General features: G+C 43.4%; 1 protein-coding gene across 11 annotated transcripts in view; it reads left to right on the top strand.

Moving 5' to 3' along the window:
* The window catches only part of Atp8a1 (ATPase, aminophospholipid transporter (APLT), class I, type 8A, member 1), a 229,346-nt gene that overhangs the window by 157,674 nt on the left and 43,696 nt on the right, over positions 1-27,976 (top strand). For all 11 annotated transcript variants that reach the window (NM_001038999.2, NM_009727.3, NM_001284345.1 and 8 more), the window contains 3 exons: positions 6,881-7,053; positions 22,104-22,287; positions 22,380-22,490. In NM_001038999.2, the coding sequence (NP_001034088.1) occupies positions 6,881-7,053; positions 22,104-22,287; positions 22,380-22,490 (468 nt within the window). The remainder of the gene's footprint in view (positions 1-6,880; positions 7,054-22,103; positions 22,288-22,379; positions 22,491-27,976) is intronic.

Below are 27,976 nucleotides of genomic sequence, written 5' to 3'. Positions count from 1 at the left end.
GGGGCAAGAGTTGGACTGGCACACATCTCTATCACGGGCAGGGAATCCCTAGCTTATGTGGCTGCCTCATCTCATCCAAAAAAGGAATTCACACCCAGGCATGGCAGTAAACCCCTGTAGTCCCAGCATTGGAGAAGCTGAGGCAGTGAGTTTCGTGACTTTGAGATCAACTTGGGCTACATACTGAGTTCCAGACCAAGCAAGAATCTCAATATCTGAATCTCTCCCCTTTCCCCCTACTCCCACCCCCTCCCTCTCTCCCTCCCCACCCCCACCCCCGCCACACATACTCATAAACATGCTTTTTGGCTACTTTTACCTACCACCTCTCTCCACCCTTATTTTACCCTAATCCCTTTCAACAACCCCCTTCCCCCCCCCCAACATTAGAAAGAAGGTTAGAGGAGAAAGGGGGCATAGATCTCTTTAGACTGATGATTAAGGGCATTGAGTTCCTAGGGGCAAGTCCAATCTTTGTCATCAGGATCTCTCCAACCAGCAACCCAGCAAAATCAACAGCAGGAACCAGCAGCAACAACAGCAGCAGCAGCAGGGACCACCAGTAGCTGCCACCACAGGCCCCCCTCCCCCTCCCCTCTCCCTCCTTCCTCTCTCCTTCTCTCCCTTTCTCTCTCGGGGCTCTCCATTTATACCCTCACAAGAGTCCCCAGAATTCCAAACATAAACTATCTGCAGCTGGCAAAAATCACGTCCCTCCTAGAGCCAGAGACAAATCATAGCGGCTGTGAGCAATCTGAAGCAGTCCCGTATCCCACACCTGGGATTCAAACAAAAACATAATTACATAATATAACTGGGTTTTTAAAGAAACCAAAATTCTCACTACCCCCACACACACACTTTAGAGGTCCTAGGCTATGGTGTTAATAGTTGAAGTGATTTGGTATTTTTTTCGTTATAAGATTTCTCAACGTAAAATATCTACTTTCCACTTTTCACAGAAGATAAAGGCTTCGGCGGCCTTACCTTGTCCTCTGTCTCCATCTGAGGTTAAGGAAAACCTTGAATTTCTGAACTGTGGGGTATGTTTAGCTTCCAGAGTATGGCATCTTCACTCAGCTTCACCCTATCAGTACCCTGGAGTGCCATGTGAGTCCCAAAGGGGGCCTCTGACTTCCCATGTCTCCCTTTGACATGGCTACATGTGTGTGCCCTAAGCAGTTGACTGTTTTCTTTGTACCCATGAGTAATCTGTGCTCATCTGTGGACATGCTCTGAAGAGCTGGTTTCTACCAGCCCAGCCTCGAGCCCATCATCACATTTGGGTAATCTCCATCTTTGTTCAGCCTGTTGTTAGATTTTCCTCTTTCTGAAGACAAGAGAGTGACTATGAAAACCCTGTGTTGCTCACACTGGGGTAGGCTGAACTGCCTTCCTAATCTAAAGTCCACCCTCACCAAAAATGAAAGCTGCCATCTTCCCGCTGATACACCAGTCCCTTAATTCATAAGAGAAAGAGAAGAAATCCAAGAACAACAAGACTGCCTTAGTACAGTCTGGCTGCCACAAGAATAACACCGCAGATGGGATGGCTTCGGCAACAAAGATCCATTTCTCTGCATTCTGGAGACAAAAAGTCCAGCAGCAAGCTGCCAGCAGCCAGGGATCCCTGGAGCCCGGTTCCTGGTTCACGGTGTCCTTTTACTGTACCCTCCTGTGGCAGGAGGGAGGAGGGCTCCCCAGATTCTCTGCTATAAAGCAAGCCACGCACAAATCCTACACAGGTCTTGATTCCGTATCCTAGTGACCCCTGCCTCCGAGGACACCATCACATAAAAAGTTAGCATTTCAAAGTTAGCAGGGATTTGGGAGAAATGCAAACATATATCCCACACTAAAACTGCCTCCTCACATATTTTCTAGAAGTCAGTGTTATTCAGAATTTGTATGTATTATTAGTTTTTTTTTCCTTTCGAAGGATAAAATTTATAATATAGTTTTATCATCTTATCTTCTCACATGAGTGGGTCCCGAAGAATAAGCGTAAAGCCAGATGCTTACTTGGGTTTGGGCCCAAACACCAGCCTATGATTTGGATACATGAAGGGCTTATTTCCTTTCAACATTGAGGGAGTCTAGGCTTACTGATGATGCCCTCTGGAGGGTAGATGCATGTCCAAGCTGTTTAAGGTCACAGGTAAGAAACCATAGCTCCAGGGTAAGATGTGCGTCTGGTAGCCTCAGGCGTTGTGTGCTGGCCTCCACTCATCCCTGTTCCCTGATGCTCTTTCCCTTTCCTTTCGGGATATCTCTGCAGTCTCGGGAAGGCTGTTCCTTGGATTCGTTCCTAAGTAAAACTCTCGCTCCTGTAAAATGAGAGGTTTCTGGAAAAGCCCAGAAAGGCCAGAAGCTGAACAGGGGCATTGTTACTCAGCTGCTCTCTGGGGCACTTCATTTGGGGGCCATCACAGACCCACTTCTTAGGTGGCCTGACGTGTTCTCTGCACATCTGGCCCCCGGGTTCTTCAGCCAGTTCCCGAGCAGTTCCGCCAAAACAAAAAAATGACAACTTGTGTACTGTGATACTTACCATCCAAATCAGAACTTCCGATTGGTTTCCCTCTAAAATTGTGTCAGATTTGTCTGGGGCACCTTCTGTGATTTTTATCAAGGGTTTCCTTTCTGCAGGTACTGTGTAAATATGGAAAAAGATTTTTATAAAACTGCCGGTCTCTGGGTTCGTCCAGATTGCTGTTGTATTGTTTTACTCTCTCGGAGTGTGTTCTGTGCACATGAAGGCTTCTGATCCCATTGCTGTTGGGAAGAATTCAGCATAATTGTCCCCTTCCTCATCATGCCTCCCTCCCCTTCTCCTTCTCCTCGTCTCACGTCCAGGTTTATTATAAACCAACGAAGAGCCATTTCCTTCTCTTTAGCCTGCAGCTGCATAGCTTGGCTTGATCACTAGGTAGTTAGCCTGGGTGCTCATCTTACTGCGTCCACTGAGCAGTTGCTGTTACTCAGTGCCGTAGATGTTGTATTATAATTATTTGTTCTCTATCTCATTTCTAATAAGGGTCACATGTAACACTTTCCTCATTCAAATTGAATGGATCTGAGGTTCAAGGAGCGTTTACAGCCAACAGAAAAGCATCCACGGGGGTCACATGAGCAAGGAGTTCTGGTGTCTTTACCAATCATCTCTGTGGCCGCGTCACCATAGACTCCAGTCACAAGTGGAAGCCTGAGATATAAACTAAGTCATGCCATAGCATGCTATGTTGCATAAGCAAAGTAGGCAGGGGATCCAAAAAATGGAAGAACCCTTGTTACCTGAAGTACTCAGGGGAGGTGGGGTAATGAGAACGCTTTTCAGTTTATTTATTCATTGTTTTTAGATTTAGAAAACCTTGACTTTGTATACAGGCTTAAATAGCTTGGGGTGGGGGGTGGTAAGGGCAAGAATGAAGCTCACCGATGTTCATGAGTCAGGTTTTAGGCAGGAGGAGAGAAGAAAAGGCATGGAGAAGCCTCAGGAAAGGAGATGGGCTTTCTGTGTCACTGGCTGTGCTGTTTTGCCATCTACTGCTGTGGTAAAAACACTGACCCAAACCAGCTTGGGGTGGGAAGTGTTTATTACATCTTACAGATTAGAGTCTATCATCAAGGGAAATCAGGGCAGCTGCTGGGACAGGAGCCTGGAAACAGGCGGTAACACAGAAATCACAACCGCTTACTAGCTTACTCTCTATGCCTTGCTCGGTCCCAGGACCACTCCGGAGTGGTTCAAAGGCCAACCTGAAGGAGGTCTCAATTGAGGGACCCTCCCGCCTCCCCAGATGACTCTAGTTTGTGTAGTTTGTGTCCAGTTGACAAACGCTAACTAGCACTAAGAAACTAAGAAATGGTGTTTGCTATAACAAGGTTGTGACGTTGCAAAGAGAAGAAAACAGGGTAGGAGGATCAAGGAGGATTTCTGTAAGCACCAGCTGTGAACACATCCCTTGAGTACATGGGTATGAAGTCCAGTGAGTGGGGACTTGAATAGAGAAAAGAATCACCATAGGAAATATCACCACCCATGTCAATCCCACTGTCCCCTCACGGGCTGGCAATCAGAACTATGGCCATTCCTCTGTCCTCCAGTCTGTCTGTCCTCACAAGCTGCCTAACATCTCTGACAACCCTTTAATCCCTCTTACAAACGACAACAGGCAGATTGCAGCGTGGCCTGTTATTGTTGCCCTGGACAGCCTTTGATTTCTCTCCTAATGTACCTGCTCCTTTGTCTATTCTCACTTTCACAAGTCGCTAAGTTTAAATGTTTAAACATTTCCCCTTCCAGAAGCCAAAAAGAACACAGAGTGGCAGCTAACACGGCCATAAATTTATCCATAGCCACAGGAGATAAAGCTGCAATGCAATATAGTCATAGGGTACGGCTCCCAGCTTTGGAAGAAAAAAAAAAAAACAGCAACAACAACAACAACACAGTGACGTTTCATAAATAGGAGAATTTTAAAATACTCCCACCAGTAAATAAGGATAAAATACAACTTTACCCAGCAGCACACAGCCAGCAACAGAGCTCCTTATACGCCTTATCTTTAACACCAATGAACTAAAATAACAACAAGAGTTAACAAACCCACGTCAGTGTCACCTCGCACCCAGGTGAGCTGCTGCGAACTCGGCTCTAGGGAGGTTTTCACCCCTCCCGACGTGTTGCCTCTTACCTCTCCTGACACCTCTTGATTTGCTGAAGATCTTAGATAGTCATCAAGGGAACACAGAGGTACCGATGCCACACATAAGAGGGTTCTCAGCCGATTTGAGGGTGTCAGAGAGGACCTTAGAAAAGGAAAGTAGGGCAAAGGGGGTGCTTTACAGCCGGGGGGGGGGGCGTGGGCATTCCACAGTGCTGGGGGTGAGTTCTTCTTGTCTTACAGCTGATGCCCAAAGACATCTGAAGCCTTTTGTGGGTTCTTGGTAACTTTTGTTTCGGCCTTTCAGATCAGGTGACACTTAAGCAACGACTTACACAGATATAAATAAATACACACACATATACATATGTACATATACACACATAGACACATAGACACACACATTCAGAAGCTCTATATCTTCCTTTGAAATTCTATTGAAGAGAACAAGGATTCTCTCTGTCTCCAGCCGTGTGTGTGTGTCTGTGTCTGTGTGTGTCTGTGTGTGTATGTCTGTGTGTGTGTGTGTCTGTGTGTGTGTGTCTGTGTGTGTGTCTGTGTAATAATAAAGGGAAAGGGAATGCTATCCAATTTATCAGTCTCGTCACTCAGTAAGGTGTATTTCTGAGTGTGTCACATACTAGGCTCTGTAACTTGTGGTCAGAGGTTCAGCCCTGGACACTCCCTGGAAGGAGCTGAAGGCTTTGTAGGCATAGGCTCAGGTGCACTGTGCAGCTGGAGAGCCTCATAGGTCAGTTTGCTTTGACAGGAAAGACACTCTAGGGAGAGAGATGTGCAAGAGCCAAGCTTGTGGAGTGAGCCAGGAGGTGAAGTTTCTCAGGCTCCAGCTATGGGAAGGCTCAGTGCCATCTTAAGGGTGTTAGACTTTAGCGGGTTGATATCTGGAAGCCGCTGGAAGATGGTAGAGCAAGAATAGGCAGGACTTGTGTTTCAACTCAGTTTTATAAACAGATGATGCCAAAGGCAGTGAAGGCTTCTGGGAAACAACAGAAGAAGTGATGTGGCCTCATACTTGCTCCATGTGGCACTCACTGCATGATACTTACAGCGTTTGCTTGTTTGGAGGGTGGTTATTTTTGTTGTTTTCTGGGGTTTTGTTTTTGTTTAATGAACTTTGCAGAGAACAACAAATCAGAACAGGAACTTTAGTTTGAGCCAACTTTCCTCCACAGCACCATTGTATTCTTGAGCAAGGAACTTAACCACTCTGTCTTAACTCTGGAACAACAGTACTATCTAGACTCATGGTTAGAGTAAGCACTAAAAATGTCTCATCTACATAGGGCCCTTAAAACTTCCCAATGTGCATCACATGCTAGGTGCTTTTTGGTTTGTTTGGTTTTTTTTTCACACCTTCATTGGTTAACTCGTCCACCTGACCTCAATGAATTGTTGCTCTTAAAACAGTCTGGAGCAACATGCTTTGGACTGCCATAACTATAAACTTTATTGGCAGAATTTTAAAGGTTTTCATGCTTCTGTTTCTTAAGTCCTCTTGAACCAAACAAATACTTGCCCCTGGAATAAAATGTAAACGCCCCATTATAAGGTTTTCGTTTGGGGCATGTTGAGCAGTCTTAACTATTGACTGATGGAAAGGCTCCTTGTATTGATTGCCAAACCTCATGCCTCCATCCCACTAAGATGCAGCATCATGGAACCATGAAACCCAGTTTGCAAAGTTACAGGAGATTACAAACTCTGCATTTCCTCCTCTAGGTCCCTGGGAATTTTATCTCAATAGCATTGAGTACTCTCAAAGAGCAGTCATAAATTACTTAAATTATAGTCTCCAGCCTTTACCCTTGGTTCAGGGCAACCCAATTTTGACTAGTTCATAAATTTAGACCAGTGTCGTTCTTTTTTCTGAAGAAGAGAATTTACTGAAAATGCTTTTGCAGTACTGTGACCATGGGGTTAGAGTCATGAACGACAGAGTCAAGGAGGATTAAGCCGCTGGTGGTCTGCTCCCTGCCCTGCTATGGACAGCTATAGAAACATCCACAGAACTGATAGCCTTCTCAGTCCCCGTCTCTGGGTCCCATTGTGAGAACTGAATGAATAAAGGCTTGTGGGAACAATTTGAAAGATAAAAAGCACTAAAAATAACTAATTTTCGTTACTGAACATCCTAAAGACACTGTGGCGGGGCAAACGGAATGGGTGCTGATGACCGTTGGTTTGTATTCCAGGGCACGAGGGAAACTCTCAGCCGCCACTGCACCACCCTGGGAGATGCTCTTCGGAAGGAAAATGATTTTGCTCTTATAATTGATGGGAAGACCCTCAAATATGCCTTAACCTTTGGCGTCCGGCAGTATTTCCTGGACTTAGCTCTGTCCTGCAAAGCTGTCATTTGCTGCAGGTAAGTTCTCCCCGACATTGTCAGATTTCAACAGAAGTGACCTGATCTTAGTGTTATTATGGATGTGTGTGAGGTTGAGTGTGTGCACATGTGTGCAGGTACCCAAGGAGGCTACAGATGCTGGATCCCCCTGACGCTGGAATTACAGGCACCTCTGAACTTGGAACAGATAGCTTAGGTCTCCAGAGGAGCAGAACCACGTCTCCTGACTACTGAGCTCTCTCTCCAGCCTTAGCTTCAATCCTTAATTTTTAAACATTCCACAAAGCTGTTTTTTAATCAGCGAACTACAAATGTTGGGTCATTTCATTCACTCAAGTCCCAGAGTTCACAAGCTGAGTCCTAACTATCATTACTGAATACTACTCATGATTTGAAAGGGTCAGCTCTTTGCTGCTTATCTGTATTTAAAATCAATCAGCGGCAACCAGGTACATGGCACCTGTCACTAATCCCACCTACTTCAAAGGCTAAAGCCAAAAGATACCAAGCTTAGGCTCTGCTTGGGCAATTTAGGGAGACTCTATACCAAAAAAATTAAATAAATACACTTTCAAAAGGGCTGCAAATGTAGTTTGGTGAACATATGCGACACTCTGGGTTCAAACACCAATACTAAAAAGAAAAAAAGAAAATATTTCTATCAGTGATAGAGTGATCTCTAGGCCTTCTCTCTGATCTTAACTACCAAAGGGGAGGAAAAAAAAAAGATTATTTATCTGCATTTCCATGTTGGTTTATTTATGGAAAGAACCCTGTTGTCTCTATTTATTTAGATCGCTGATCCTATTGCTAGAATTTATTCTGTAGGGATAGCATGGTGGGAGGTACAGACCAAGTCGTTTTCCAAACAGCTGAATATTTTTCCGATGGCCGTTTATTTACTCTAAGAGTCTTGCCTACTAATTTATTATATTGCTCACATCCTAGATTAAAATCTGTTTTTGAGTTACCAGAGCTCTAGCCTAGCTGGCTGTCTTATCGAGGGATCTTCCCAATCCTTGTCTAAATTGTTAAAATTCTGTCCTCCTGAAGTTTAAAGTACTTGATAGCAATAGCCGGGCTCCTCTCTTGAGGTGTCCTCAGCTCAGGATTCCCCCTGTGGTCCCTGTACTGAATCATACCAGCTGGTCACTCTCTCTCTTCAGGAGACAAGCACGAGTGTGGCTTCTTGATGGCTTCTCAGTCCGAGGTCCTACCATTCTCCTTCTATTTTTGAAAAGCTCTATATCCTAACAAAAGAAACTTATTCCCTTTTAACCACTCATTTTCTGTCTCAGTTTACCCACTTAAAATCTATTTCTTGAATTTCAATTGAAATTTACTTCTTGGAGTGTGTTTAAACCACACCCCCTGTAAGGATCATGTAGAAGCATCATTTTGACCTACAAAACTTTCTTATTCTCGAAGAATTAAGACTTGCTCTCTATTTTCCGGTATCTCTTTATAGATATAGTTATAGAATTTAGTCTTCTCTGTGGTCTCTATTAATAATACGACCTATGATTTGGAGTGATGCATTATGTAAATGCTTAGTGTTCATAACAGTCATGTTCTTTTTTTATCACAGTGACAGAAATTATTTTATACTCTTGGTTTTGCTTTGGCATCTCCATGCTTTTTAAAATCTGGGGCCGAAGTCACATTTCTTGGTTTCTTGCTAATGTCTTGGCAAGGGCTTACTAATTCTCAGCCCTCCCATTCTTCCATCAGAGTAATTTTGTGCTCCATTTAGCCATCTCGTCTCTTTCACTAATGGGTTCATGAGGATCAACAGGAGATTGCTCAAAAGCCCGTGCGTGTTAGGGCTCTTGGCTCCTACTCAGAAACAGACTGCAGGTCAAAACACAGTGACGTTTAGATAAAGTAGCCAGTTGGCTCTAGCTAGCATCCGGGACATGCCTACTGTGTGCTGGGCATAGGTCTTGCACTTACCAAGGCAAGTGTGGCTCACTACCTGCTCTCCTTGCTGTCTCTGTCCGCTCTCCTCTAAGCAGATTCACAGTTGGTTTGAAAGATGCGGGAGGCCATCGAAGCAGAGCTTATCCCACTGCCTCCCTCAGTTCTTCCTAAAGCTCAACCACAGGCTTAAACTCTAGAGGCAAACTAGAACGCGGAGTCAGGGCAGAGGAAGTATGTTGCTTGTGAAGTTCTCTCTGGAGATCCGTGTCCTGCAGGACCACAAGTCACATGGATCTCAGAGCTCTTCCAGGCCAGGGACCCTGGGAGCGACTCACCCTGCTGTGAACGTGGGGCTCAGTGCTGACACGGAGCTTAGAAAGCTGTGTGTGGCTGCTTCCTCCTTCCCCGGCTGCCTCTGCTGTGTGGAAGTTTGAGGGCCTTGGAGGTCCCTGGCCAGATAGTTCTATTCAGGGTTTTGTTGTTGTTTTAATAAAAAACGTCTTCCTTCAGCTCTTTTTAATTCTAATTACCTTCATACTCTTTTCCCTAAAGGAAAGCTTCTGGCCTGGCTCTGAGGCCACTCTAAACCCTTAATTACATCAGTGCCACAGCTGGATTAGTGTGTGTGCACCTTCCTGGCCTAGTGCCTCTTCGCAGTTGAACCGCTGGCACAAAAGCATGTTTTTCTCGTTCCTGTACTGACCTCTGAATGCAAAGATGGTGTCCCTATCCCAGGTTGGGGATGGGGAGTGAGCCTGTGGATGGTCCTTGGAGGATGGACCCCAGGGTAATTGCTCAGGTCTCACACGATAATGATCTCCCAGCCTCAGGAAACGCTCTATTTTATTCCATTAGAAAAGTGATGCTCAGATAAATATTGAATATTATTTCAAAATACTGCACAGCAGTCTTTCCCAAGTTCCCTCACGATCTTGCTAAGTCTTCGAGGTTTTCCCTCAAATGGAGACACCTTTCCAGTCCACCGTGTGTCAGTCCACACCCATGAAGAGAATTCAGAATCGGACTCTCCTCTACAGTCCACTGAAGCAGCAGATAACAGAATCGATAATGAGTCTCATCCGCTCCATCCTCAGGATTCCATCAGCTCCCTTCCCTGACACTGGCACCCAGGGCAGAAAGAGGTTGTAGTGTTTGCCTAATCGCCACAGTTACGAAAATGCAGTCTTGCTCCCCAGAGCCTCTTGCTGAAATGAATGAAGCTGCTGTTCTCTATCAGGAGTCATTACATCTCCTCTCTGTCTTCTGAGGGGACCACTCAGAGACAGAGCTAATCTCTCCAACCCAAAATTATTCAAGGCATTTGAGTCCTGGTTTTGGTTTACAGAGTATAGGCTACATTTTATATGTCCAAAAATTACATATATATATACATATACATATATACACATACATATACATATATATACATATATACACATATATACACACACATATACATATATATACATACACACACATATATGTGTGTATACATATGTGTGTGCATATATGTATATATATACATATATATACACACATATATACATATGTGTGTGTGTGTGTGTGTGTGTGTGTGTATGGATCTAAAGTCAAAACAGTAGAACATAGTCTTCTTTCTTTTTTTTTTAAGATTTATTTTATTTATATGTAACTGTCTTCAGACACACCTGACGAGGACATCAGATCCCATTACAGATGGTGGTGAGCTACCCTCTGGTTGCTGGGAATTGAACTCAGGACCTCTGGAAGAGCAGTCAGTGCTCTTAACCACTGAGCCATCTCTCCAGCCCCATAGTCTTGTTTCTTATCAGCCTACCAAGCACTGTGTTCACAGAAGCTGGGCAGCTTTCATGTTTACTGTTTGACGGTTGAACTCCATCCCTCAGGTCACCTGATAAGCAGCAGCAGCATATCAACATAAACGTCTCTTCTGGTGCTTATTCACTTCTATTCTCTTGCCCAAGTCCACTGCTTCTTACTTGGGATGGCCACAGATCCATCAGTTGTTTGGTTGGTGGCTTAATTGGCTAATCTAAGAGACAGAGTCTCATGTATTTCAGACTAGCTGGGAACCCACAGTGTACCCAAGGCTAGCCTTGAATTTCTAGTCCTCTTTCCTCCTCCTGCTCCCAAGTACTAGAGTTAGAGACATGTCCCTGCACACCCTCTTAGATGCCTTTAAAGAACAAAAGAAAGTTCTGGTTTGCATCCCCCAGAGGAAACACACATGCTCAGTGCACAGTGGCGTAGACCATTGTCAGGGTTTTCACAGACGACCTGCAATTCCCTAAGGGAAACAAGCTTTGCTCTCGGACTTGTGGAGATTTATGCAAACAGCTAAAATCAAGAGCTATCCTGAGGTTCTAGATCAATAATTTCTGACTCGTTTGCCAGTGCTTTTGCGCTAGGCCTTCCTGTTTGTATATAATCATAGTGCTGCTTTGACTGGGGTTCAGGAAACTTCTGTTCTAACTGCCTCTCTGGCACCTTAGACACGGAATTGAACCATTCTCCCTATAAAATGGTGAGGCTAGAAGGTAGCAGTGCAGACTCCTCCCGGTAGCTGATGCCTGAAGCAGGTGGGGAACCGCTACTGAGGTATGAAAGGGAAGGGAGCACCTCCTAGGATGCTTGTCCTGGCCTGGGAGCACCTGGTCAATTCTGCCTGTCACCCTTGGCAGAATTCGTTATGAACTCTGCCTCTGTTGGCTGCTCTGTGCATCACCTCTCTGTTGCTTAGATCCTGGTCTGGGGACAGACCTGCAGCTTTTCTTCCTCTGACCCATCATCCTTCCAGAAGAGCAGGAAGGCCACAGGGAAGTAGCTCTGTGTGAAATAGTGTGTGGTTTCTGAAGTCCTCGACAGTTCATATGACCCAGCTTTTCAAAGAATCTTACATTTTGGGGGTTTTCTTTATTTTTTTTTCCCTGTAGTTGTCAGTTGAGTTTAAACATATTTTGAAACTTACATTCTGTGACAGTTGGTTGAAAATTGGCTTCAAGCCCCCCAGCTCTTAGACTGTCTAATAATCACCATCCTGCTGCATAATTTATGTACTCATGTCCCCTGAAAAGCAGAGGTTAAACTGAAGCAAGCATTTTTCTCCAGTTGCAACATCACTAATCAAAGCTTAACCCCCTTTTAGGCCATTTTCTCCATAGTAGATTTAAAACAAGAAAGAAAGAAAAAGAAAAAAGAAAAAAGAAAAAAAAAACCTTGATTTCAGCAAGTGTTGTCACTTAGAGTGACATTCCTAGGCAAAACCTTTTGCCTTCCTCTGCCTTGACGGTGCCTTCCAAGAAGAGGCCTAAAGGGACACTGTATATTTTCTGTTGGAGTATGAGTGTGTTAAAGAGAAGGAGGTCAGGGCAGACCTACTTCCTGAGTCTTTGGGGGATTGTCTTTAGCTCAAGGACTCCTCTGAATAAACATTCTACTTAAGAGGTAGCAACAAGGCCCAAAAGAAGCCAGTAAATACTCAACAGACATCCCTTCAAAGAAAAAGAAGTTGTGCACACCACTGGGCGCCAAGCAGATGTTTGGCTTCAGAAGACTTACAAACTGTTAATGAATGTCAACCCTATATTTACTTCCAAGAAAATCTGAATAAATATTGGAAATGTGGAGAGACTGTTTCTTTCATAAATGCCTGACTGAAAGACATACTGAGTGGGTTTTATAGCTTTATAAAATGCCCACATTTGGCTTGAGCGCAATCCTCAGCTCAGGTCTTGCTCCTCTTGTTTCCTATTCCACTTCTACTGAGAGATGCTAAAGGAACTATGGGACTCATTGTATGTGGTAGCCACTTCTGATGAGCTCCACCAGAAAAGTCTCCATTCAAGTGGCATGCCTAAGAGCATACAAGACACCTAAGAGCTATCAAGTGCGACTTGCTGTAACTCAATGTGGTACCGTTTCAGGTATGACTCTAGAAAACCCACCTGAGCACCACAGATGCACATTACACACTACAGTCACAGCTTCTTATGCTAGGCGGTCTCGAAAGTCTATGTGAATGCCCATCACATTCTTTTTTTTTCACCCATCCAATACCCGATCATGTTCCCCTTCCCAGGTCCCTCCCTCCCAAATTGTGGTTGCTTTCTTCTCTCTCCCACATGGGACTAAGGCATCCTCACTTATGCCCTTCAGCATGTTGACCTTTTTGAGTTCTGTGGACGATATCTTGTGTATTCTGTACCTTTTTTTTTTTTTCTAATACCTACTTATTAGTGAGTATATTCCATGCATGTCCTTTTGGGTCTGAGTTACCTCACTCAGGATGATATTTTCTAGTTCCATCCATTTGCCTCTAAAACTCAGGATGTCCTCGTTCTTAATAACTGAGTAGTATTGCACTGTAAATGAACCACATCTTCTGTATCCATTCTTCAGTTGAGGGATATCTGCATTGTTTCCAGCTTCTGGCTGCTATGAACATGATGAAGCATGTATTCTTGGGGTATGGTGGGGCTTCTTTTGGGTATATGCCCAAGAGTGGTATAGCTGGGTCTTCAGGTAGATCTATTTCCAATTTTCTGAGGAACCCAAAGATTGATTTCCAGAGTGTCTATACTAGTTTGCAATCCTACCAGCAATGGAGGAGTGTTCCTCTTTCTCCACATCCTTACCAACATGTGCTGTCACCTGAGGTTTTGATCTTAGCCATTCTGGCTGATGTGAGGTGGAATCTCAGGGCTCATCACTTTCTTGCAAAGTCTACACATCTCACTCCACCATGGCCAGTGTCCAAGGAACCCTTCCTACCACCCTCAGTTACTAAGAGTTGCTACCTTGGTTTCCATCAACATCTTCTTAAATCATGTCTTCTTTTCCTCAGTTTATCCTTTCTGGTTTATATTTTCCTGTCCTGCAGTGCAGATATGTATCTCAGACAAGTACATTCAGCACTTGGGAGGCAGAGGCAGGTAAATTCCTGAGTTCGAGGACAGCCTGATGTACAGAGTGAGTTCCAGGACAGCCAGGGCTACACAGAAAACCCTGTCTCGAAGAAACAAAACAAAAAACAAACAAAACAACAACAACAAAGAGGGCTTTGCTTTTCATCAATTTTAAATGCTGGAGTCTGCAGCTTTCCAGAAATCCATTGTAGCCTTCAGGCGAATATCAATCACCAACTAGACTACCTACAGTTTTCTCAGTTCTGATTGGATGTGTCTATGATCTCTCAACTGGTGGTCCCTAGTATGTAAAAACAGGGAGGCAGAATTCAGTATGAACTCATGACAGATTGTAGCGATTATCTTCATTTGAATAAATGGGTTCCTTAAAGACAGTAGGCTGAGTTCTGAGCTCAGTACTGAGCTCCAAGTGTGAAAAACAGATCAAAAAGTAGCCAAGACATTCTGGTAGCTACAAGGCGTGGAGTAGAAAGAGAGGAAAAGGCATCCTACAGGAAGAATGGTTTTGAAAAACAGATGCATTAAAAGGGTTTGGAGCAGTAAGGGAGGGTAGACAAATTGTAGATTGAGGTACAAGGAGTGGGTACCAGCTCTGATATTCTGCAAAAGGACGGATGTGTTTTAGAAAGCAATCAAGGGAAGACTTTCTCTGTACTTGAGACTGAGCAAGGGAGTTATGCATGCAAGATAACCAAACACTCTACCACTGAGCTACAGTGCTGACCATAAACTATGCGAAAGTATGTTCTTGCTCTAAACATTATAATGAAACTTCCTACTAGGAGCAGTTTCTGTAAGATATGTCTGCCAGTTACAGTTTGCTGTATTACTGTGTTATGGTATGCACATTTCAGCCCTCAGATACGCACTGCCAATATGAACAGTCCCCATTGAAAATACCGTCTGAGCCACTTAAATGAAATGCATGGGGGTTTATCTGTATGAATGTGTACACTCTGCAAGAGCAACTGTGGATCCAAAACGTGCTTCAGAAAGGAAGTCTTTCTTGAAGTTACTTTTCTTTTTTTTTTCCCCCTCTGAGAAGAGCTATCTGTGTGTTATTTCTTTAGCCTTGGCCTCTACATTGTAAAGTCTCTTTGGTGCCTTTGACTGCACAGAATATAGCAGATGTTGGTTTTGGAGGCTAGGAAGGTCCTCACTCATCGGTCATTTGAATAGCACAGTTTTCTTACCCAGAGGTGGTTGAATGTTTCATTATGCTCCATCTGCTAAATATCCTTAGGACTTTCTACATCAGCTGCTGTTTTCGTTCCAGTAATAAATCCGCCATGAGCTTCCAGCGCCATTCCAATATGCATGTAATTTTGGTATGTGTAACATACATTTTGCTACATATTAATATCGTCTCGGCTTCAAGCATTATAAATGAACCTAACAAATTTTAATTAAAAGAAAGAAAGCAGTAAGATTAAGTTAGGTTTTTCTCTCTTTTTGCAAGTGCGTTATTTGTCAACCAAATACGTCCCAGTGGAGAGTAGACTGACAGTCCCAGGAGAGACTTTAGGAAGTTAGGAAGAAAGGAACGTGCAGCACATCCTGGCTGACTTCTAAAGAGCAGCCAGGGATGAACCTCAAGCTTAATAAGTAACAAAGCTTGATTACTACATGTAGAAAACACATCATGGTGATTAATAGAGTTGCCCTAGTTAGCTTTAAATCATCTTGATACAGCCCAGAATCACCTAAGAAGGGAGTTTCAATTAAAGGATTGCCCAGATCTGGCTGTCCTCTGGGCATTGTCTGATGGGGATTTCCTTGATTATTAATGATGCAGGAGAACCCAGCCCACTGTGGGTGTCACCATTCCTAGGCAGGCGTCCTGCGTTTAGGAAAGCAAAGTAGGAGTGGTGAATGAGTCAAATAGCGAGTCAGCAAGTAGCATACCTTCATCGTTTCTGCTTCAAGCTCTGACTTGAGTTGCTGCCCTGACTTTCCTCAGTGAAAGGAGCAGAAATAAAACATTTCCTCCCCAAAGGTACTCTGGGTCAGGGTGTTTAGAGCAACAGACCTGAAACTATAGCAACTGTATCCTTCCATGTTCCTCCTGTTTTTTATCTCTTATGGGTGGCCAAAAGGAATACAATAATTCATTATACTAAATTGTGCTTTAGGATGATAATCTCCCCCCAAATCTCTCCTATACATTTTAAAATATATCAGTAGAGTAATATTCTTGCCTTTAACATTAGAAGTCTTTTGGCTATCCATGTAATTATGCCATATAATTCTTTTTGCCTGTGTAGATACATGCACATATAATCATTACTCATGTTGTATTCAGAGAGACAATCATTTCTACTCAATGAGTGCAGAACAAAGCTTGTATAACACAGACCACCTGGGGCTGGAAGGATGGCTCAGTGGTTAAGAGCACTGGATGCTCTTCCAGAGGGCCCAAGTTTGATTCCCAGCACCCATGTGGTAGCACCCAACAGTCTGTAGCATCAAACTCAGAGGATCCAATACCCTATTCTGACTCTTGCTGGCACCAGATACGCATGCAGGCAAAACACTCAAACACAGAAAAATAAATAAATTTTAAAAAAAGTAGACCACCTATATATTTCTTAGCTTGAATGACAAAACATTCCAGTGCTCTCTGATCTAATGTTCACGGGGCACTGCAAGTTGCTATGTAACAAATGGGAGCAATAATGAATAACATGTGCAGAAACTGCAGCCAGGAGCTATCTGAGAAGCACACAGCACTCAGCTCACTCCTCGGTTACATCACAAGGGACCACCCTCTTGTTTGTGGTGCACGGGAAGAAAAACAGACCTCCGCAGCACATGCTACATTCATGATCTTTTTCCAATAGAGTCTCCCACTGCTTCCAGAAAAGAGAAAGCAACTGTGGAAGACAGTAGTGAATCTTTTCAGTCTTGTTGAAAACCCACAAGTCAGAGAAGCTGTATACAGATAAGGACATACACACATCTAGGAGAAGAAAACAGTGCTGTTATGATGCTTCTAGATTATATAGTTGAACACTGTTGGTAGTTAGAAAGCTAAAGACTTATAACCTCCCAGCCATAGACGTATAGTTTGTGATAAGCACTAGAATTAACTAGCTTCACTGTATGGTTGTTCTAGGCCAGTGATTCCAACCTGAGGGTCACCACCCATTTGGTGGGGGGGTCAACCAACCCTTTCACAGGGCTGCATATTAGATATCCTGCATATCAGATCTTTACATTATAATTCATGACAGTAGCAAAATAACAGTTTATGAAGTCGCCGTGAAAATATGTTTTATGGTTTTGGGGGGGGTCACCACAGCATAAGCAAACTGTATTAAAGGATCGCAGCATTAGGAAGGGTGAGAACTACTGCTCTAGGCTATTATAGATATTGTACAACTCCATAAGCACACACAAAAGTCAAGAAAGCAAACTCTGATGGGGGCGGGGAGGACTGAAGAGCCGGAAACTCATCAGGAGAAGATTTATGCTCTGGCAGATTTGGGTGTGGAAAGAATCCACCTTGTGTTCTTTCCCTCATCTGAAATAAACTCTCCTATGCTTGTCAAGGAGGCCATCTTCCATCATCTGGACCTACTAAGTGCAGGCAGGACTATCCAGGGGCCATATGCCACACCCATCAGTCTTAGCTTCTTTTCCTGCTACTCTGGTAAAATATTCTAACAAAAAGCAACTTAAGGGAGAAAGGGTTCATGTCGCTCACAGTTCCAGGTTGCCATGCATCCTGTCAAGGAACTCACAGCAGCAGAAGCCTGAGTCACATTACATTTGCTTTGCTATACACCCCCATTCCCCAACACCATGTAGCAAGAAACAACTTTTTAAGTAGACTTGAAAACAGCACCCACTTGAGAGTCCCTATCCAAAGTGCGTGGGTTCAGCACGATTCAGAACTTGGGGTTCTAAAGTTTGAACATGTGCTTATAGACTTTGGAGATGAGCCCCAAGTCTAAGCATACATTTCATTCATATTTCATAAAAATTATTTCATGTTTCATGTATAAGATTTTCCACAAACCTGACACACATAAGCGGAAATATTTGTCACATGAGACCAGGTGATGGATTTTCAACATCATGTTGGCACTCAGAAGGTTGCAGACTGAGGGCTTATGGATTTGGGGTTTGAGGGATAAGAATATTCAAGGGCTCAGTGAGTAAAGCATTTTGCTATGTATGCACAAGATTTGAGTTCAGATTCCCAGCACCCACACAAAACTGGGAGCAGTAGTGTGTGTGTGTGTGTGTGTGTGTGTGTGTGTGTGTGTGTGTGTGTGTGTGTAAAATCTTCACACTCTTGAAGTGAGATGGGAGGCAGAGGCAGGGAAATCCCTGGGAGCTTACTGCCAGCTAGCCTGGCATACATACCCAGCAGTGAGCAACAAAAGCAAAACGAAATCCCATCTCAAACAAGTAGAAGGTGAGGACCCAACACTCCAGAGTTAGCCTCTAACCTCTGGTGTTTGCTGTAGTACACATGTGTATTCATACATCATACACACACAAACATATAAACTTGTACACATATATGTACACACACCACACATGCATACCACACACACACACTCACTCTTACACCCCTCTGTAGGAAATCTTTTTTATCTGACTTTAGATTCACTAGGCAGAATCCCCCCAGAAGCACACACCTGTCTCCTTCAGAACAGCCACCAGCTGCCCCCAGCCCCCTCCGCCGTAGCCTGGATGTGATGTGGCATTCACATGTTCTTGTGCTTCTATGCATTGACCTGGTGTCTTCCAACTCGTGTTTATCCTGTAATGTATTTATTGCGGTTATATATCTCAAAGTAATTGCCACTAATTAAATACTTCCCAGATCACTGAGGCAATCTGGTGAAAGTTATTACTAAGAAAACTGGGTATGAGAGTCTGCAAAGAATGTGAGTTGCTTGACAAGCTTGCCTTTGAATGTAGAGAAGCCGGTAAGATAGTCATCAACTAAGGTGGAAAACTTATATTCTCAGCTTCATGCTACAAAACAAAAAGTGTGTGTGTGTGTGTGTGTGTGTGTGTGTGTGTGTGTGTGTGTGTGTGTGTCCTGAGTGAGATTTTTGCAACAGAAAATCCAGGGTTTTAACCAGCAGGTTTCTTGGCAAAAGAAGGTTCTAGATGTAGCTCACAAATCTGTGCATTCCTATTGTAAGTGCAATATATGAATGAGTGTTTTACATTTTGTAAATCCAACATTGCTGTTGGGCTGCCAGTTGCTCTTCCAGTCTGCAGAGATGGTGGCTTTCACATCCCTTGAGCCATCTTCTAAGCCTGGACTATGCTTGCTAGTCATAGTTTATTGCTTAAACATTTTTCTTGCTTAGGGTATTCCTACTCTTTTCAATGAACAGCTGAGTTGTCTCCATCATGGTGGGTGAGCATCCTTACCTAAGTACAAATTGAAGGCTCTATTACTTTATAGTGCTCATTGCTATGACAAAAGACCTGACTTGAACAGTTGAAGTAAAGAAGACAGAGGGAGCCATGGCAACAGGAGCATGAGGTGGCTGGTAGCATCGCTATCTCAGCCTGCATTCAGGAAGCAGTGAATGATGCCCCTGGTCCTCGTCGGGCAGGCTTAACTTCCCCTATTTATTCAGTCTGGGACTTCAGCCCATCTCCTTTTAGGGTAGCTCTTACCCCCTCAGTTAAGCCTCTCTGGAAACACCCTCCGGGCACTCCCAAAGGTTGTGTGTCCTAGGCGACTGTAAAGTCAATCAGGTTGACCATGAAGATTACCCATCGTGCAGGATTAAAATTTACAGTGGGAAGCAGAGAGAGCAGCCGCTGATTGTAATCACTGTGAAGATGGGGGTGGGAGGGCTAAGGGTTTGGTGTCTTCTTCTCTGAAGCTCCCTTAAGTCACTGATTTAAGCTCACTATGTAGATGCCATTCATAAAAATAAAAAAATAAAAAAACCCAAAAACATGCTCCGCTATGCCCTAGCTCCACAGCATGATTTAATAACATGTGCAGACCGGGAGCCATTAAAGAGAACTTGATAAATGTTTTCAAATGCTTCCTTCATTCATGCCCATTTCCATTTGCGTTCCGTAGCATTTCTGGTGAGCATTCTTTTCTGACATTTGCTAAATGTCAACCATAGTCTGTGTGTAAAACCTTGGCCTAGGGCCAGTGGGCTTACCAATTTCTATTAGCCTGTTAAGAGAAATTAAATAAAACGCGAACGTGGAATGAAAATCGCTTTGAAGAGAAATGGAGGCAGACGGTGAAATGAACCGTCGTCAGTAGCCTGATACTCATTCTCCTGTTGAGGTCAGCGCTGTGTCATTTTGTACTGTACCTTTGCCAAGTGCCAAAAGGAAGTCCAAAAAAAATTAAAAATAATTCTTTGATATGGCAGCTGTTTACCAGTTCTCTTTTGGCTCAGCCACTAAGAACACAGAGGAGCACTCCGTCAGTGTCCTGGGCTCGAGCTGAGATTCTCCAGCTTCAAGCCAGACTCAGAGCTGCCGTAGCTCACTCTCTGCCTCCTGGAGGCACGTGTTTGTACAGAATGCCCACCGCTGGGAACTTTTTCCTGTCACTGTAATCAAGAGTATATGTGAAGACATATCAGTTCCTTAAACGGCCTTTCTTTTTAAAAAGAATAACAAAGTCCTTTGTGAGATATTTCAACAAATATTTATTATGCAGCTGTGGTATACTGACCTTAAGAAAGAATTTATCTAGCACTCGGGAGGCAGAGGCAGGTGGATTTATGAGTTTGAGGCCAGCCTGGTCTACAAAGTGAGTTCCAGGACAGCCAGAGCTATACAGAGAAATCCTGTCTCGAAAAAAAGAAAAAGAGAAAAGAAAGAATTTATCTCTGAGTGAGGCACACTGCACATGCTGTAATCTAACACTGAGGAAATGGAAGTCAAGGGATCAGGAGTTCTATGCCAGAGCCTCACACAACATAGCTAATTCAAAGCCAGCATGGGCTAACACTGCCTTAAAGGTCTCAAAATGGTGATTATAATGACGATGATAATGATGATGACAAGGACAACTAGCATCTTATACACTGGTTGCTTCTTACTATCTGTGTTTATGTCAGGACTTTGCTATGTAGCCTATGCTGGCCTAGAACTTATGACCCTGCTTCCTGTATCAGCCACTAAGTACTGGGATTACTAGTATGCACCACCACACCCAGCCCTAATTACTGTCTTAATATAATAGTCGTCTGGACTGATTCACTGTTTAGTCTTCCTGTCTACTTCCAGCGCAGTATGAACAATAGATTAAGTTAATTGTGTCACTGGAGCACGCTGTCATAGACCATTTCTATCATTTGCTTGGCATTTAGTTCTCAAATGACTTTTTAAGATGCATGAAAAATGCTTCAAGTTTAATACCAAATGTGATGTTAGTGTAAATGCTGGTGCCTTCTGTTCCTGGTCCACAATTGCAGAAAAAGCTGTCTGATCTCTGCACGCACATTCGTCTGTGCCTCTGGAAGAAAACGAAGCGTGTGGACTATGTTCTAGCAGTGGATATTTACTTTTTTTTTTTTTTTTTTTGAGATTCACAATGATGTCTGAGAACAGGCTGAAAGTCTACCCAGCTCCCCACTATTAATTTCAGTAGCTTTAAGATGTTTTAATCATCTAGCACATTACATATGACCAGCTCTCAGAAGCTCAGAATGTTTTCAAGGCACTGACTAAAACCTAGGTAGTGTTTGGACTGTTTTCTGGTCTTGGGTTGTTTGTTTTAGATGTACTTTGCTTTTTTATTTTGTGTCTATAGAAAAGTATGTACATGTGAGTGGCAGATACCCACAGGGGCCAGAAGAGGGTGTGGGGTCTCCTGGAGCTGGAGTTATAGACGGTTGTAAGCCACCTGACATAGGTGCTAAGCACTGAAACCAGGTATCCAAGGGCAATACAGCTCTTAACCACTGGCCACTGCTCTTAGCCCCCTCAACAGCTTCCTATGCCGTCTTCTTTGCAATGAATTTCTGATGACACCTGCTGGTACTTAAACATGTCTCCTGGATGTCACCTACCCATTTGCTTCCAGGATGTTTGTTATCTTCTTGTTTTGAATTCCCCCTAAAGTGACAGACATGTTAGCAGGAGATGCGTTTCCTTTATCCAGTTGTTTTGCGTCGTTTATGGATCAAAAAGTGATGGCATTTCAGTTTCTTTTTTCAGGAAGCAGGAGTAGTTGCTCATTTTTGTTTGGTTGGTTTGTTTTCCAAGGGTTTCTCCTCTTCAGAAGTCCGAGGTTGTCGAGATGGTTAAGAAACAAGTCAAAGTCATCACACTTGCCATCGGGGATGGAGCAAATGACGTCAGCATGATCCAGACGGCCCATGTGGGTGTTGGGATAAGCGGCAATGAAGGTTTGCAGGCAGCCAACTCTTCAGATTACTCCATCGCTCAGGTAAAGCCTCCTGCAGCGACACAGAGCCCCACCCCTTTGCGTCAGGGCAAGTGAGGGAGGGGAATACTCATGTCTTCCCATTCCTTCCATAGTTCAAATATTTGAAGAATTTGTTGATGGTTCACGGTGCCTGGAATTACAATAGAGTCTCCAAGTGTATCCTGTACTGCTTCTACAAGAACATCGTGCTCTACATCATCGAGGTAGCCACATGGTGAACGTGGTCCCGCCCCTGACAGATATAGCTCCGCCCCTGGCAGGCGTAGTGCGGCCCCTGACAGCCATAGTTCCAACTGGTCTCCTTATGGGATCGTTCTCTTTGTTTCTAGGAGTTACTTTATCATCTCAATTCTTTTTTTTTTTTAAATCACAAGAATTTATTTTATATTTTGATGTGAGTGGATGTTTTTGCCTGTGTGTATGTCTGTCTGTGCATCATGTGCTTGCGAGACCCCACAGAGGCCAGGGTGGATCTCCTGGAACCGGAGTTTCAGATAGTTGTTAGTCATCACATGGGTACAGGGACTCAAGCCCTGAGGGATAATCTCCTGTTGTGCTATATGGAAGCATCCAGCCGTCAGCAGAAAGCCTATGGCTGATGAGCTGCGGCAGGTTTGGAAGGTGGCAGAGAGGGAAAGAGAAGGGGGTGGGGTTGTGGGATAGAGTCAGATGCAGTAACTCTGAGGAAGAGGGTCAGTCGTCACATGAACTCCAAGGAGAGGTAGCAAGCCATGTTGTTCACAGAATAGAACAAACAGGTAATGGAGTTATGAACTAGCGGGAGAACAGACTCAGGCTTATGGTCTAAGCATTGATTCATAGAAAAATTCAGCCTCAGAGTTGATATTTCAGGGATCTTGTACATGGGTGGAAAGCTGGCAAGCTACAAAACCCCAGATCCTCTGGAAGAACAGTTAGTGTTTCCAACTGCTGGACCATGTCTTCCCTTTTTATTTCTAAACGTGTCAAAGAAGAGTTCAACCATGAGAATAATCAATGTGTAGACACTAGCTAAAAATGTTAGGTCGCTTTGATAGAAAGCTGAAGTAGAATTGCTAATGAGTTGTGTTGTCAGATTTGAAAGACAATAAAGCTTAAACGTGTACAGAATTTCTTCAACCCACTGTTAAGGGGTAGTACACACATGAAAAACTGTATTAAAAAATAATAATCTGATGATGCAAATATTTTTTAACAATCAGAGAAAAGTAAGGAATGCCAGAAGCAAAGTGGGGGAAAAGGGTTGGTTATAGATCAGGGAAGTATACTAGGTTTAGCTGTCAGACAGTCTTTTGGAGTCTTTCTTTTTTTCGAAGATTTATTTATTTTATATATGTGAGTACATTGTCTCTGTCACACAAGAAGACACACCAGAAGAGAGCTTGGGATCCCATTACAGATTGTTGTAAGCTACCATGTGGTTGCTGGGAATTGAACTCAGGACCCCTAGAAGGGCAGGCAGTGCTTTGAACCGCTGAGCCATCTCTCCAGCCCTTTCTGACACTCTTTTGATGTCTGGGTTTGGCGGGTTTGGCTGCCAGGCCCCCATTTCATTTCCCAGTGGCAATGATATCTCTTGGACCTACATTCACTGGTCCAGTGGTATTTCTTGCCATAACTTCTGCATGCTTGGGAAACCTAGGCATTTTTTTCTAGTTTCTATCCCCAGAACCAATTGCCACTAGAAAGAGTGTTCACTTCTCTGGCAGAAAGTACCATATTTCTCACAGTCAACACGCTGGGCAGTCTAAGATTCTGAGACCTAAGACCTAGTTATAGATCTTCTATATGAGGCACAACCACCCCTTGCTATACATCTCTTAAGGGGGTTTGAATTTGGCAAACAATAAGATTTTGGACAAGGAATGTCTCTAAAACATTCTATTCCTAAGTTCTTTTCACATCAAAGAGGATATCAAAAATGACATCCTCTTCCAAAGGAAACCTGGGGGATCTTGCTTGGTCAAGGAGTAGACTCATAAGCACACAGACCTGAGTCTGAATCCCAGAGCCCAAGTGAAAAGGCAGGCATGGTGGCATGCGTTTTCATCTCTGCACTGGAGAGGCAGACGCCTGAGGCTACCCAGCCTGCCCAGCCTGCTAAGTGAGCTCCAGGACAGTGTTTCCAATAAACAGTGGATAGGTCCTGAGAGAAAGACACTGAGATTGACCTCTGCCCTCCATACACATGCATATACATACATACACATGCATGCACATACACGTGAGCCCCTGCTCACAAACAAACACACGTGTGTACTCAGAGGATAAAAGCTTGCCCTGTAGATATTTGAGCATCAGATAACCAGCCTCAGCCCAACAACTACAAAGTAAGCCAATCACGGTCTGTTACCCCGGGAACTGGCCAGAAGGACACATTGGAATCCATGTCTGTAACTTTAAATTTCCTAGGTACTACATTAGCAAGATGCCACAACAAAAACCCAGATCGATTTCAATATCATATTTTAACTCAACATATTAACAATATTACCATATTCACCATATAAAAAATATTATGTTTTTGTAGTTGTGTATACATTCTACATTCTTTCCTCCATGCCCAGTGTTTGAAATCAGGTATTTTGCCTTCAACACATCTCAGTTTTGAACTAAGATATATCAAGTTCTCTAATGCGCTGTGGCCTGCTGAACACGGTGGCAGCACAGTGTTGGTGGATAAGTGAACAAGAAAGGGTTGTCCGCTTACTTATTTGTTATTTGTCGACATTCGTTATCGTGTGTAAGTAGACATGTACAAACTTCAGAGGAAAAGTCAGGGGCCCACTTGCAGAAGTCTATTCTTTCCAGGTCTACAATGGGTTCCAGGGATGGAACTCGGGTCTTCAGACTTGTCAGCAAGAACCTTCACCTCCTGAGCCATCTCAAGGGCTCTTTTTGTCAAGTCTTTGAATAGCTCCAGGGACTTGGACCTGACTGGAGGTGACAAGGAAATGAAGAAAAGGCAAATACATAGAAGGCTGGAGCTGGGTAGTCTGGACTCTCTGCTGGAGAAACCATAGCTCAGTGTGCTTTCTATACAGAGATGAGCATTGAGGCAAGGTGACTGCATATAGCTAAAAAAGGAGACAGGGGTATTCCATATAGATAAACAGGGAGGCAGAGTTTATGGTGTGCTGCTGGATAAAGGGACAGATATAGCTACTCTCTGTTGGGTGGTCTCTATAGGGGAACAATATTCAGACTGTAAATATATGGGCAGAGAAAGCTACGGTGGACATTTTCAGACTACATTGTCAACTCTCAGCACTTGGTGCCCTGAGTGAGGCTTTGACATTTTCTCCCAGGATACAGAGTAGTGATATGAACACACCCATTCCACCAGCAGCACATATGCACTCAGTATTGTACAGGTCAGGGCTTCCTCTGTTCCCTATACAGTCTTATATTGTTTAATGCCTGGCTCATGCCTGGGTTATCGGAAACTGTATCATAATAATGAGCCTCCTCTAGATATTATTGGTTTCACATTCCTCTGAATATCTCTGAGAGATGCGCATAATTTGTTATGAGAACTATCTTCAACCCTGTCTAGGACCCACATCCTCACAAATTTGCTGAGAGCTCCCTTACTGTGTGACTGTCTTTGCCACTTCCCTCTCTATTCTGAGGACTTTCCTATGCATCAATCAGGACATGGCCTACCCACTTCTTTATGAATCCACATATCACACCACGGGTATTTGACTCCACATCTGCAGTTGGAAACTGCTAGGCATCTGGCTCAGTTGCCTCTGTCAGAGTTCTAATTATGAGTTAGATTAGGATGTTAAAACTTAAATTTGAGGTATATGTGTCTTTACGAGTCACTCGGCATCTATAGTTAGGTTACCATGCAAACTTGTGCTTCTTCCCTGTAAGAATTACTTTTATTGCCATCCCCTCTATATATCTAACTTTCCTAGTTTTATGTTCTCACTTCAATTATTGAGAGTGTGATACTCTATTTACATAAACTTTTAAACAAAGATGCATATGAAGTATAATTTTCATGAAATAAGTTCATACTTTAAGTATAGACTAATTGACAGTTTTTTAACATCTAGATTGACAACAGTATACTGAAAACTTATCTACTAATGAAGAACATAAAAATGTTTTGCTTATGTGAAAATGAAGTCTAAACATTCTGTTTCTAACCCAGAACTGTGTGGTTTGTAGTTACCTTGCCCTAAATTTGACTCAGCTTTGAATTTAAAGCCTCTTCATGAGCTATTTAACACCGATCACATTCTTAATGGGTTAAAAAGGAAGTGAGAGAGAAACTTTACTGGAAACCTCATATTTATTTTTCTGTTAGCACTTTTTGGAAATGTATTTTGAATATAATTCAACTGTCTTGGAAATGGACTGGACTTTTAAATCAAATCCGCCCGCCCACCCCCACCCCCCACTACCCAACTTCTGCCAGCTAAAACAAGTTCTGCAGATGTTAATGGTTCATGTCAATACTGAGAATGAATAGGCAGAAAACACACCATTGACTGTCTCCAGCGAGGACAACTTGCCAGTCTCGAATCTCTCCTTTTCTGTTTTTGTGCTGATCAGGCGTGGGAGCCAGGACCGCATTGACTCTTTGCAAGCTGCTGCTTTTAATATGCAGAAGTGCTCCATCAGGAAAATGTCTGTAAGGCTTTAGCTGAACCGCCTATGCAGGGACATGGGGGCTGAGGGGAGGAGGGGTTGGAAAAGAATTCGTAAAAAGCAGTCTTAAACCCAAAGGGTGCAATAGATTGTCAGGGAAAAAATGCTTTTCTGTCATGGTATTGCTAGCCCCTTCACTGCTGTGAATTGCAGCCAGCCACACACACAGGTTCAACAGGTGGTGATAGCAAAGGTCCTTGGGGTGGCTTCCTGGCAGTGGCTGTAGGTGTTCACTTAAATTGTTAGCTCCTTCTAAATCCTCTGATTCCTTTCTAACAGAGAAGAGCCTTTCCTTAAGATGATTGGTAGCATCTACATTGTCTTAGACCCTAAAACAATGTAGCGGTTCCCCTTTCCAGAAAGTCATTAAAGTCAATAAGGTGGTACTTTCCCAGGAAGCTATGCTGGGAAGTCAACTCCCTGGGCAGTTTAATAATCTGGGCACCGCCCCCAGAAGGCCTGGTGCTTGCTTTCTTCATCAGTGACTTTGGTGGAGAGAAGAGAGGGAATCTATGTGCTTATGCTAATTCAGGGTCTGTCTTACTTAGGGATGTGTTTCTAAGATACGGCTCAGGATGCAAATCTCAGACTAACCTGAACTTAGTAGACTACTTCCTAGCAACGATTTTATCTTTTCTCTGCTTCTCAAAACAAAACAAGTCTAGAAAGAAAATGTGAATACCAAAATATGTACATGAAGATGTTCTGTATATGTTCTCTTTCTTCATGTAGGCCTTCCAGTCCATTGTCTTTAAAAAGAAAAAAAAAGAAAAAAAAGCAACAAGATGAACGTTTTGAAATTCAAAGGACATATTTCTAAGCACCATGTCACATACCTTTCAGTCAGACAGTAAGGTGGTAAAAGCGTGTTAATGCCCATGTCAAAGCTGTCTGTTATAACACAGTCCACTTACATATTTTAAAGTACTCTTTGAATACAAACTTGCTGGCTTATCAGAGAGTTATTTTGTGTTTGAGACTTTCCATCTATGCTCATTGCCTCAAAGGAGAGTCCCTAAAGTCT

The sequence above is a fragment of the Mus musculus genome, chromosome 5 (assembly GCF_000001635.26).
Source record: "Mus musculus strain C57BL/6J chromosome 5, GRCm38.p6 C57BL/6J".
Lineage (NCBI taxonomy): Eukaryota > Metazoa > Chordata > Mammalia > Rodentia > Muridae > Mus > Mus musculus.
Note: the sequence above shows the minus strand (reverse complement) of the source record. Positions and strands in the feature narration are given on the sequence as shown.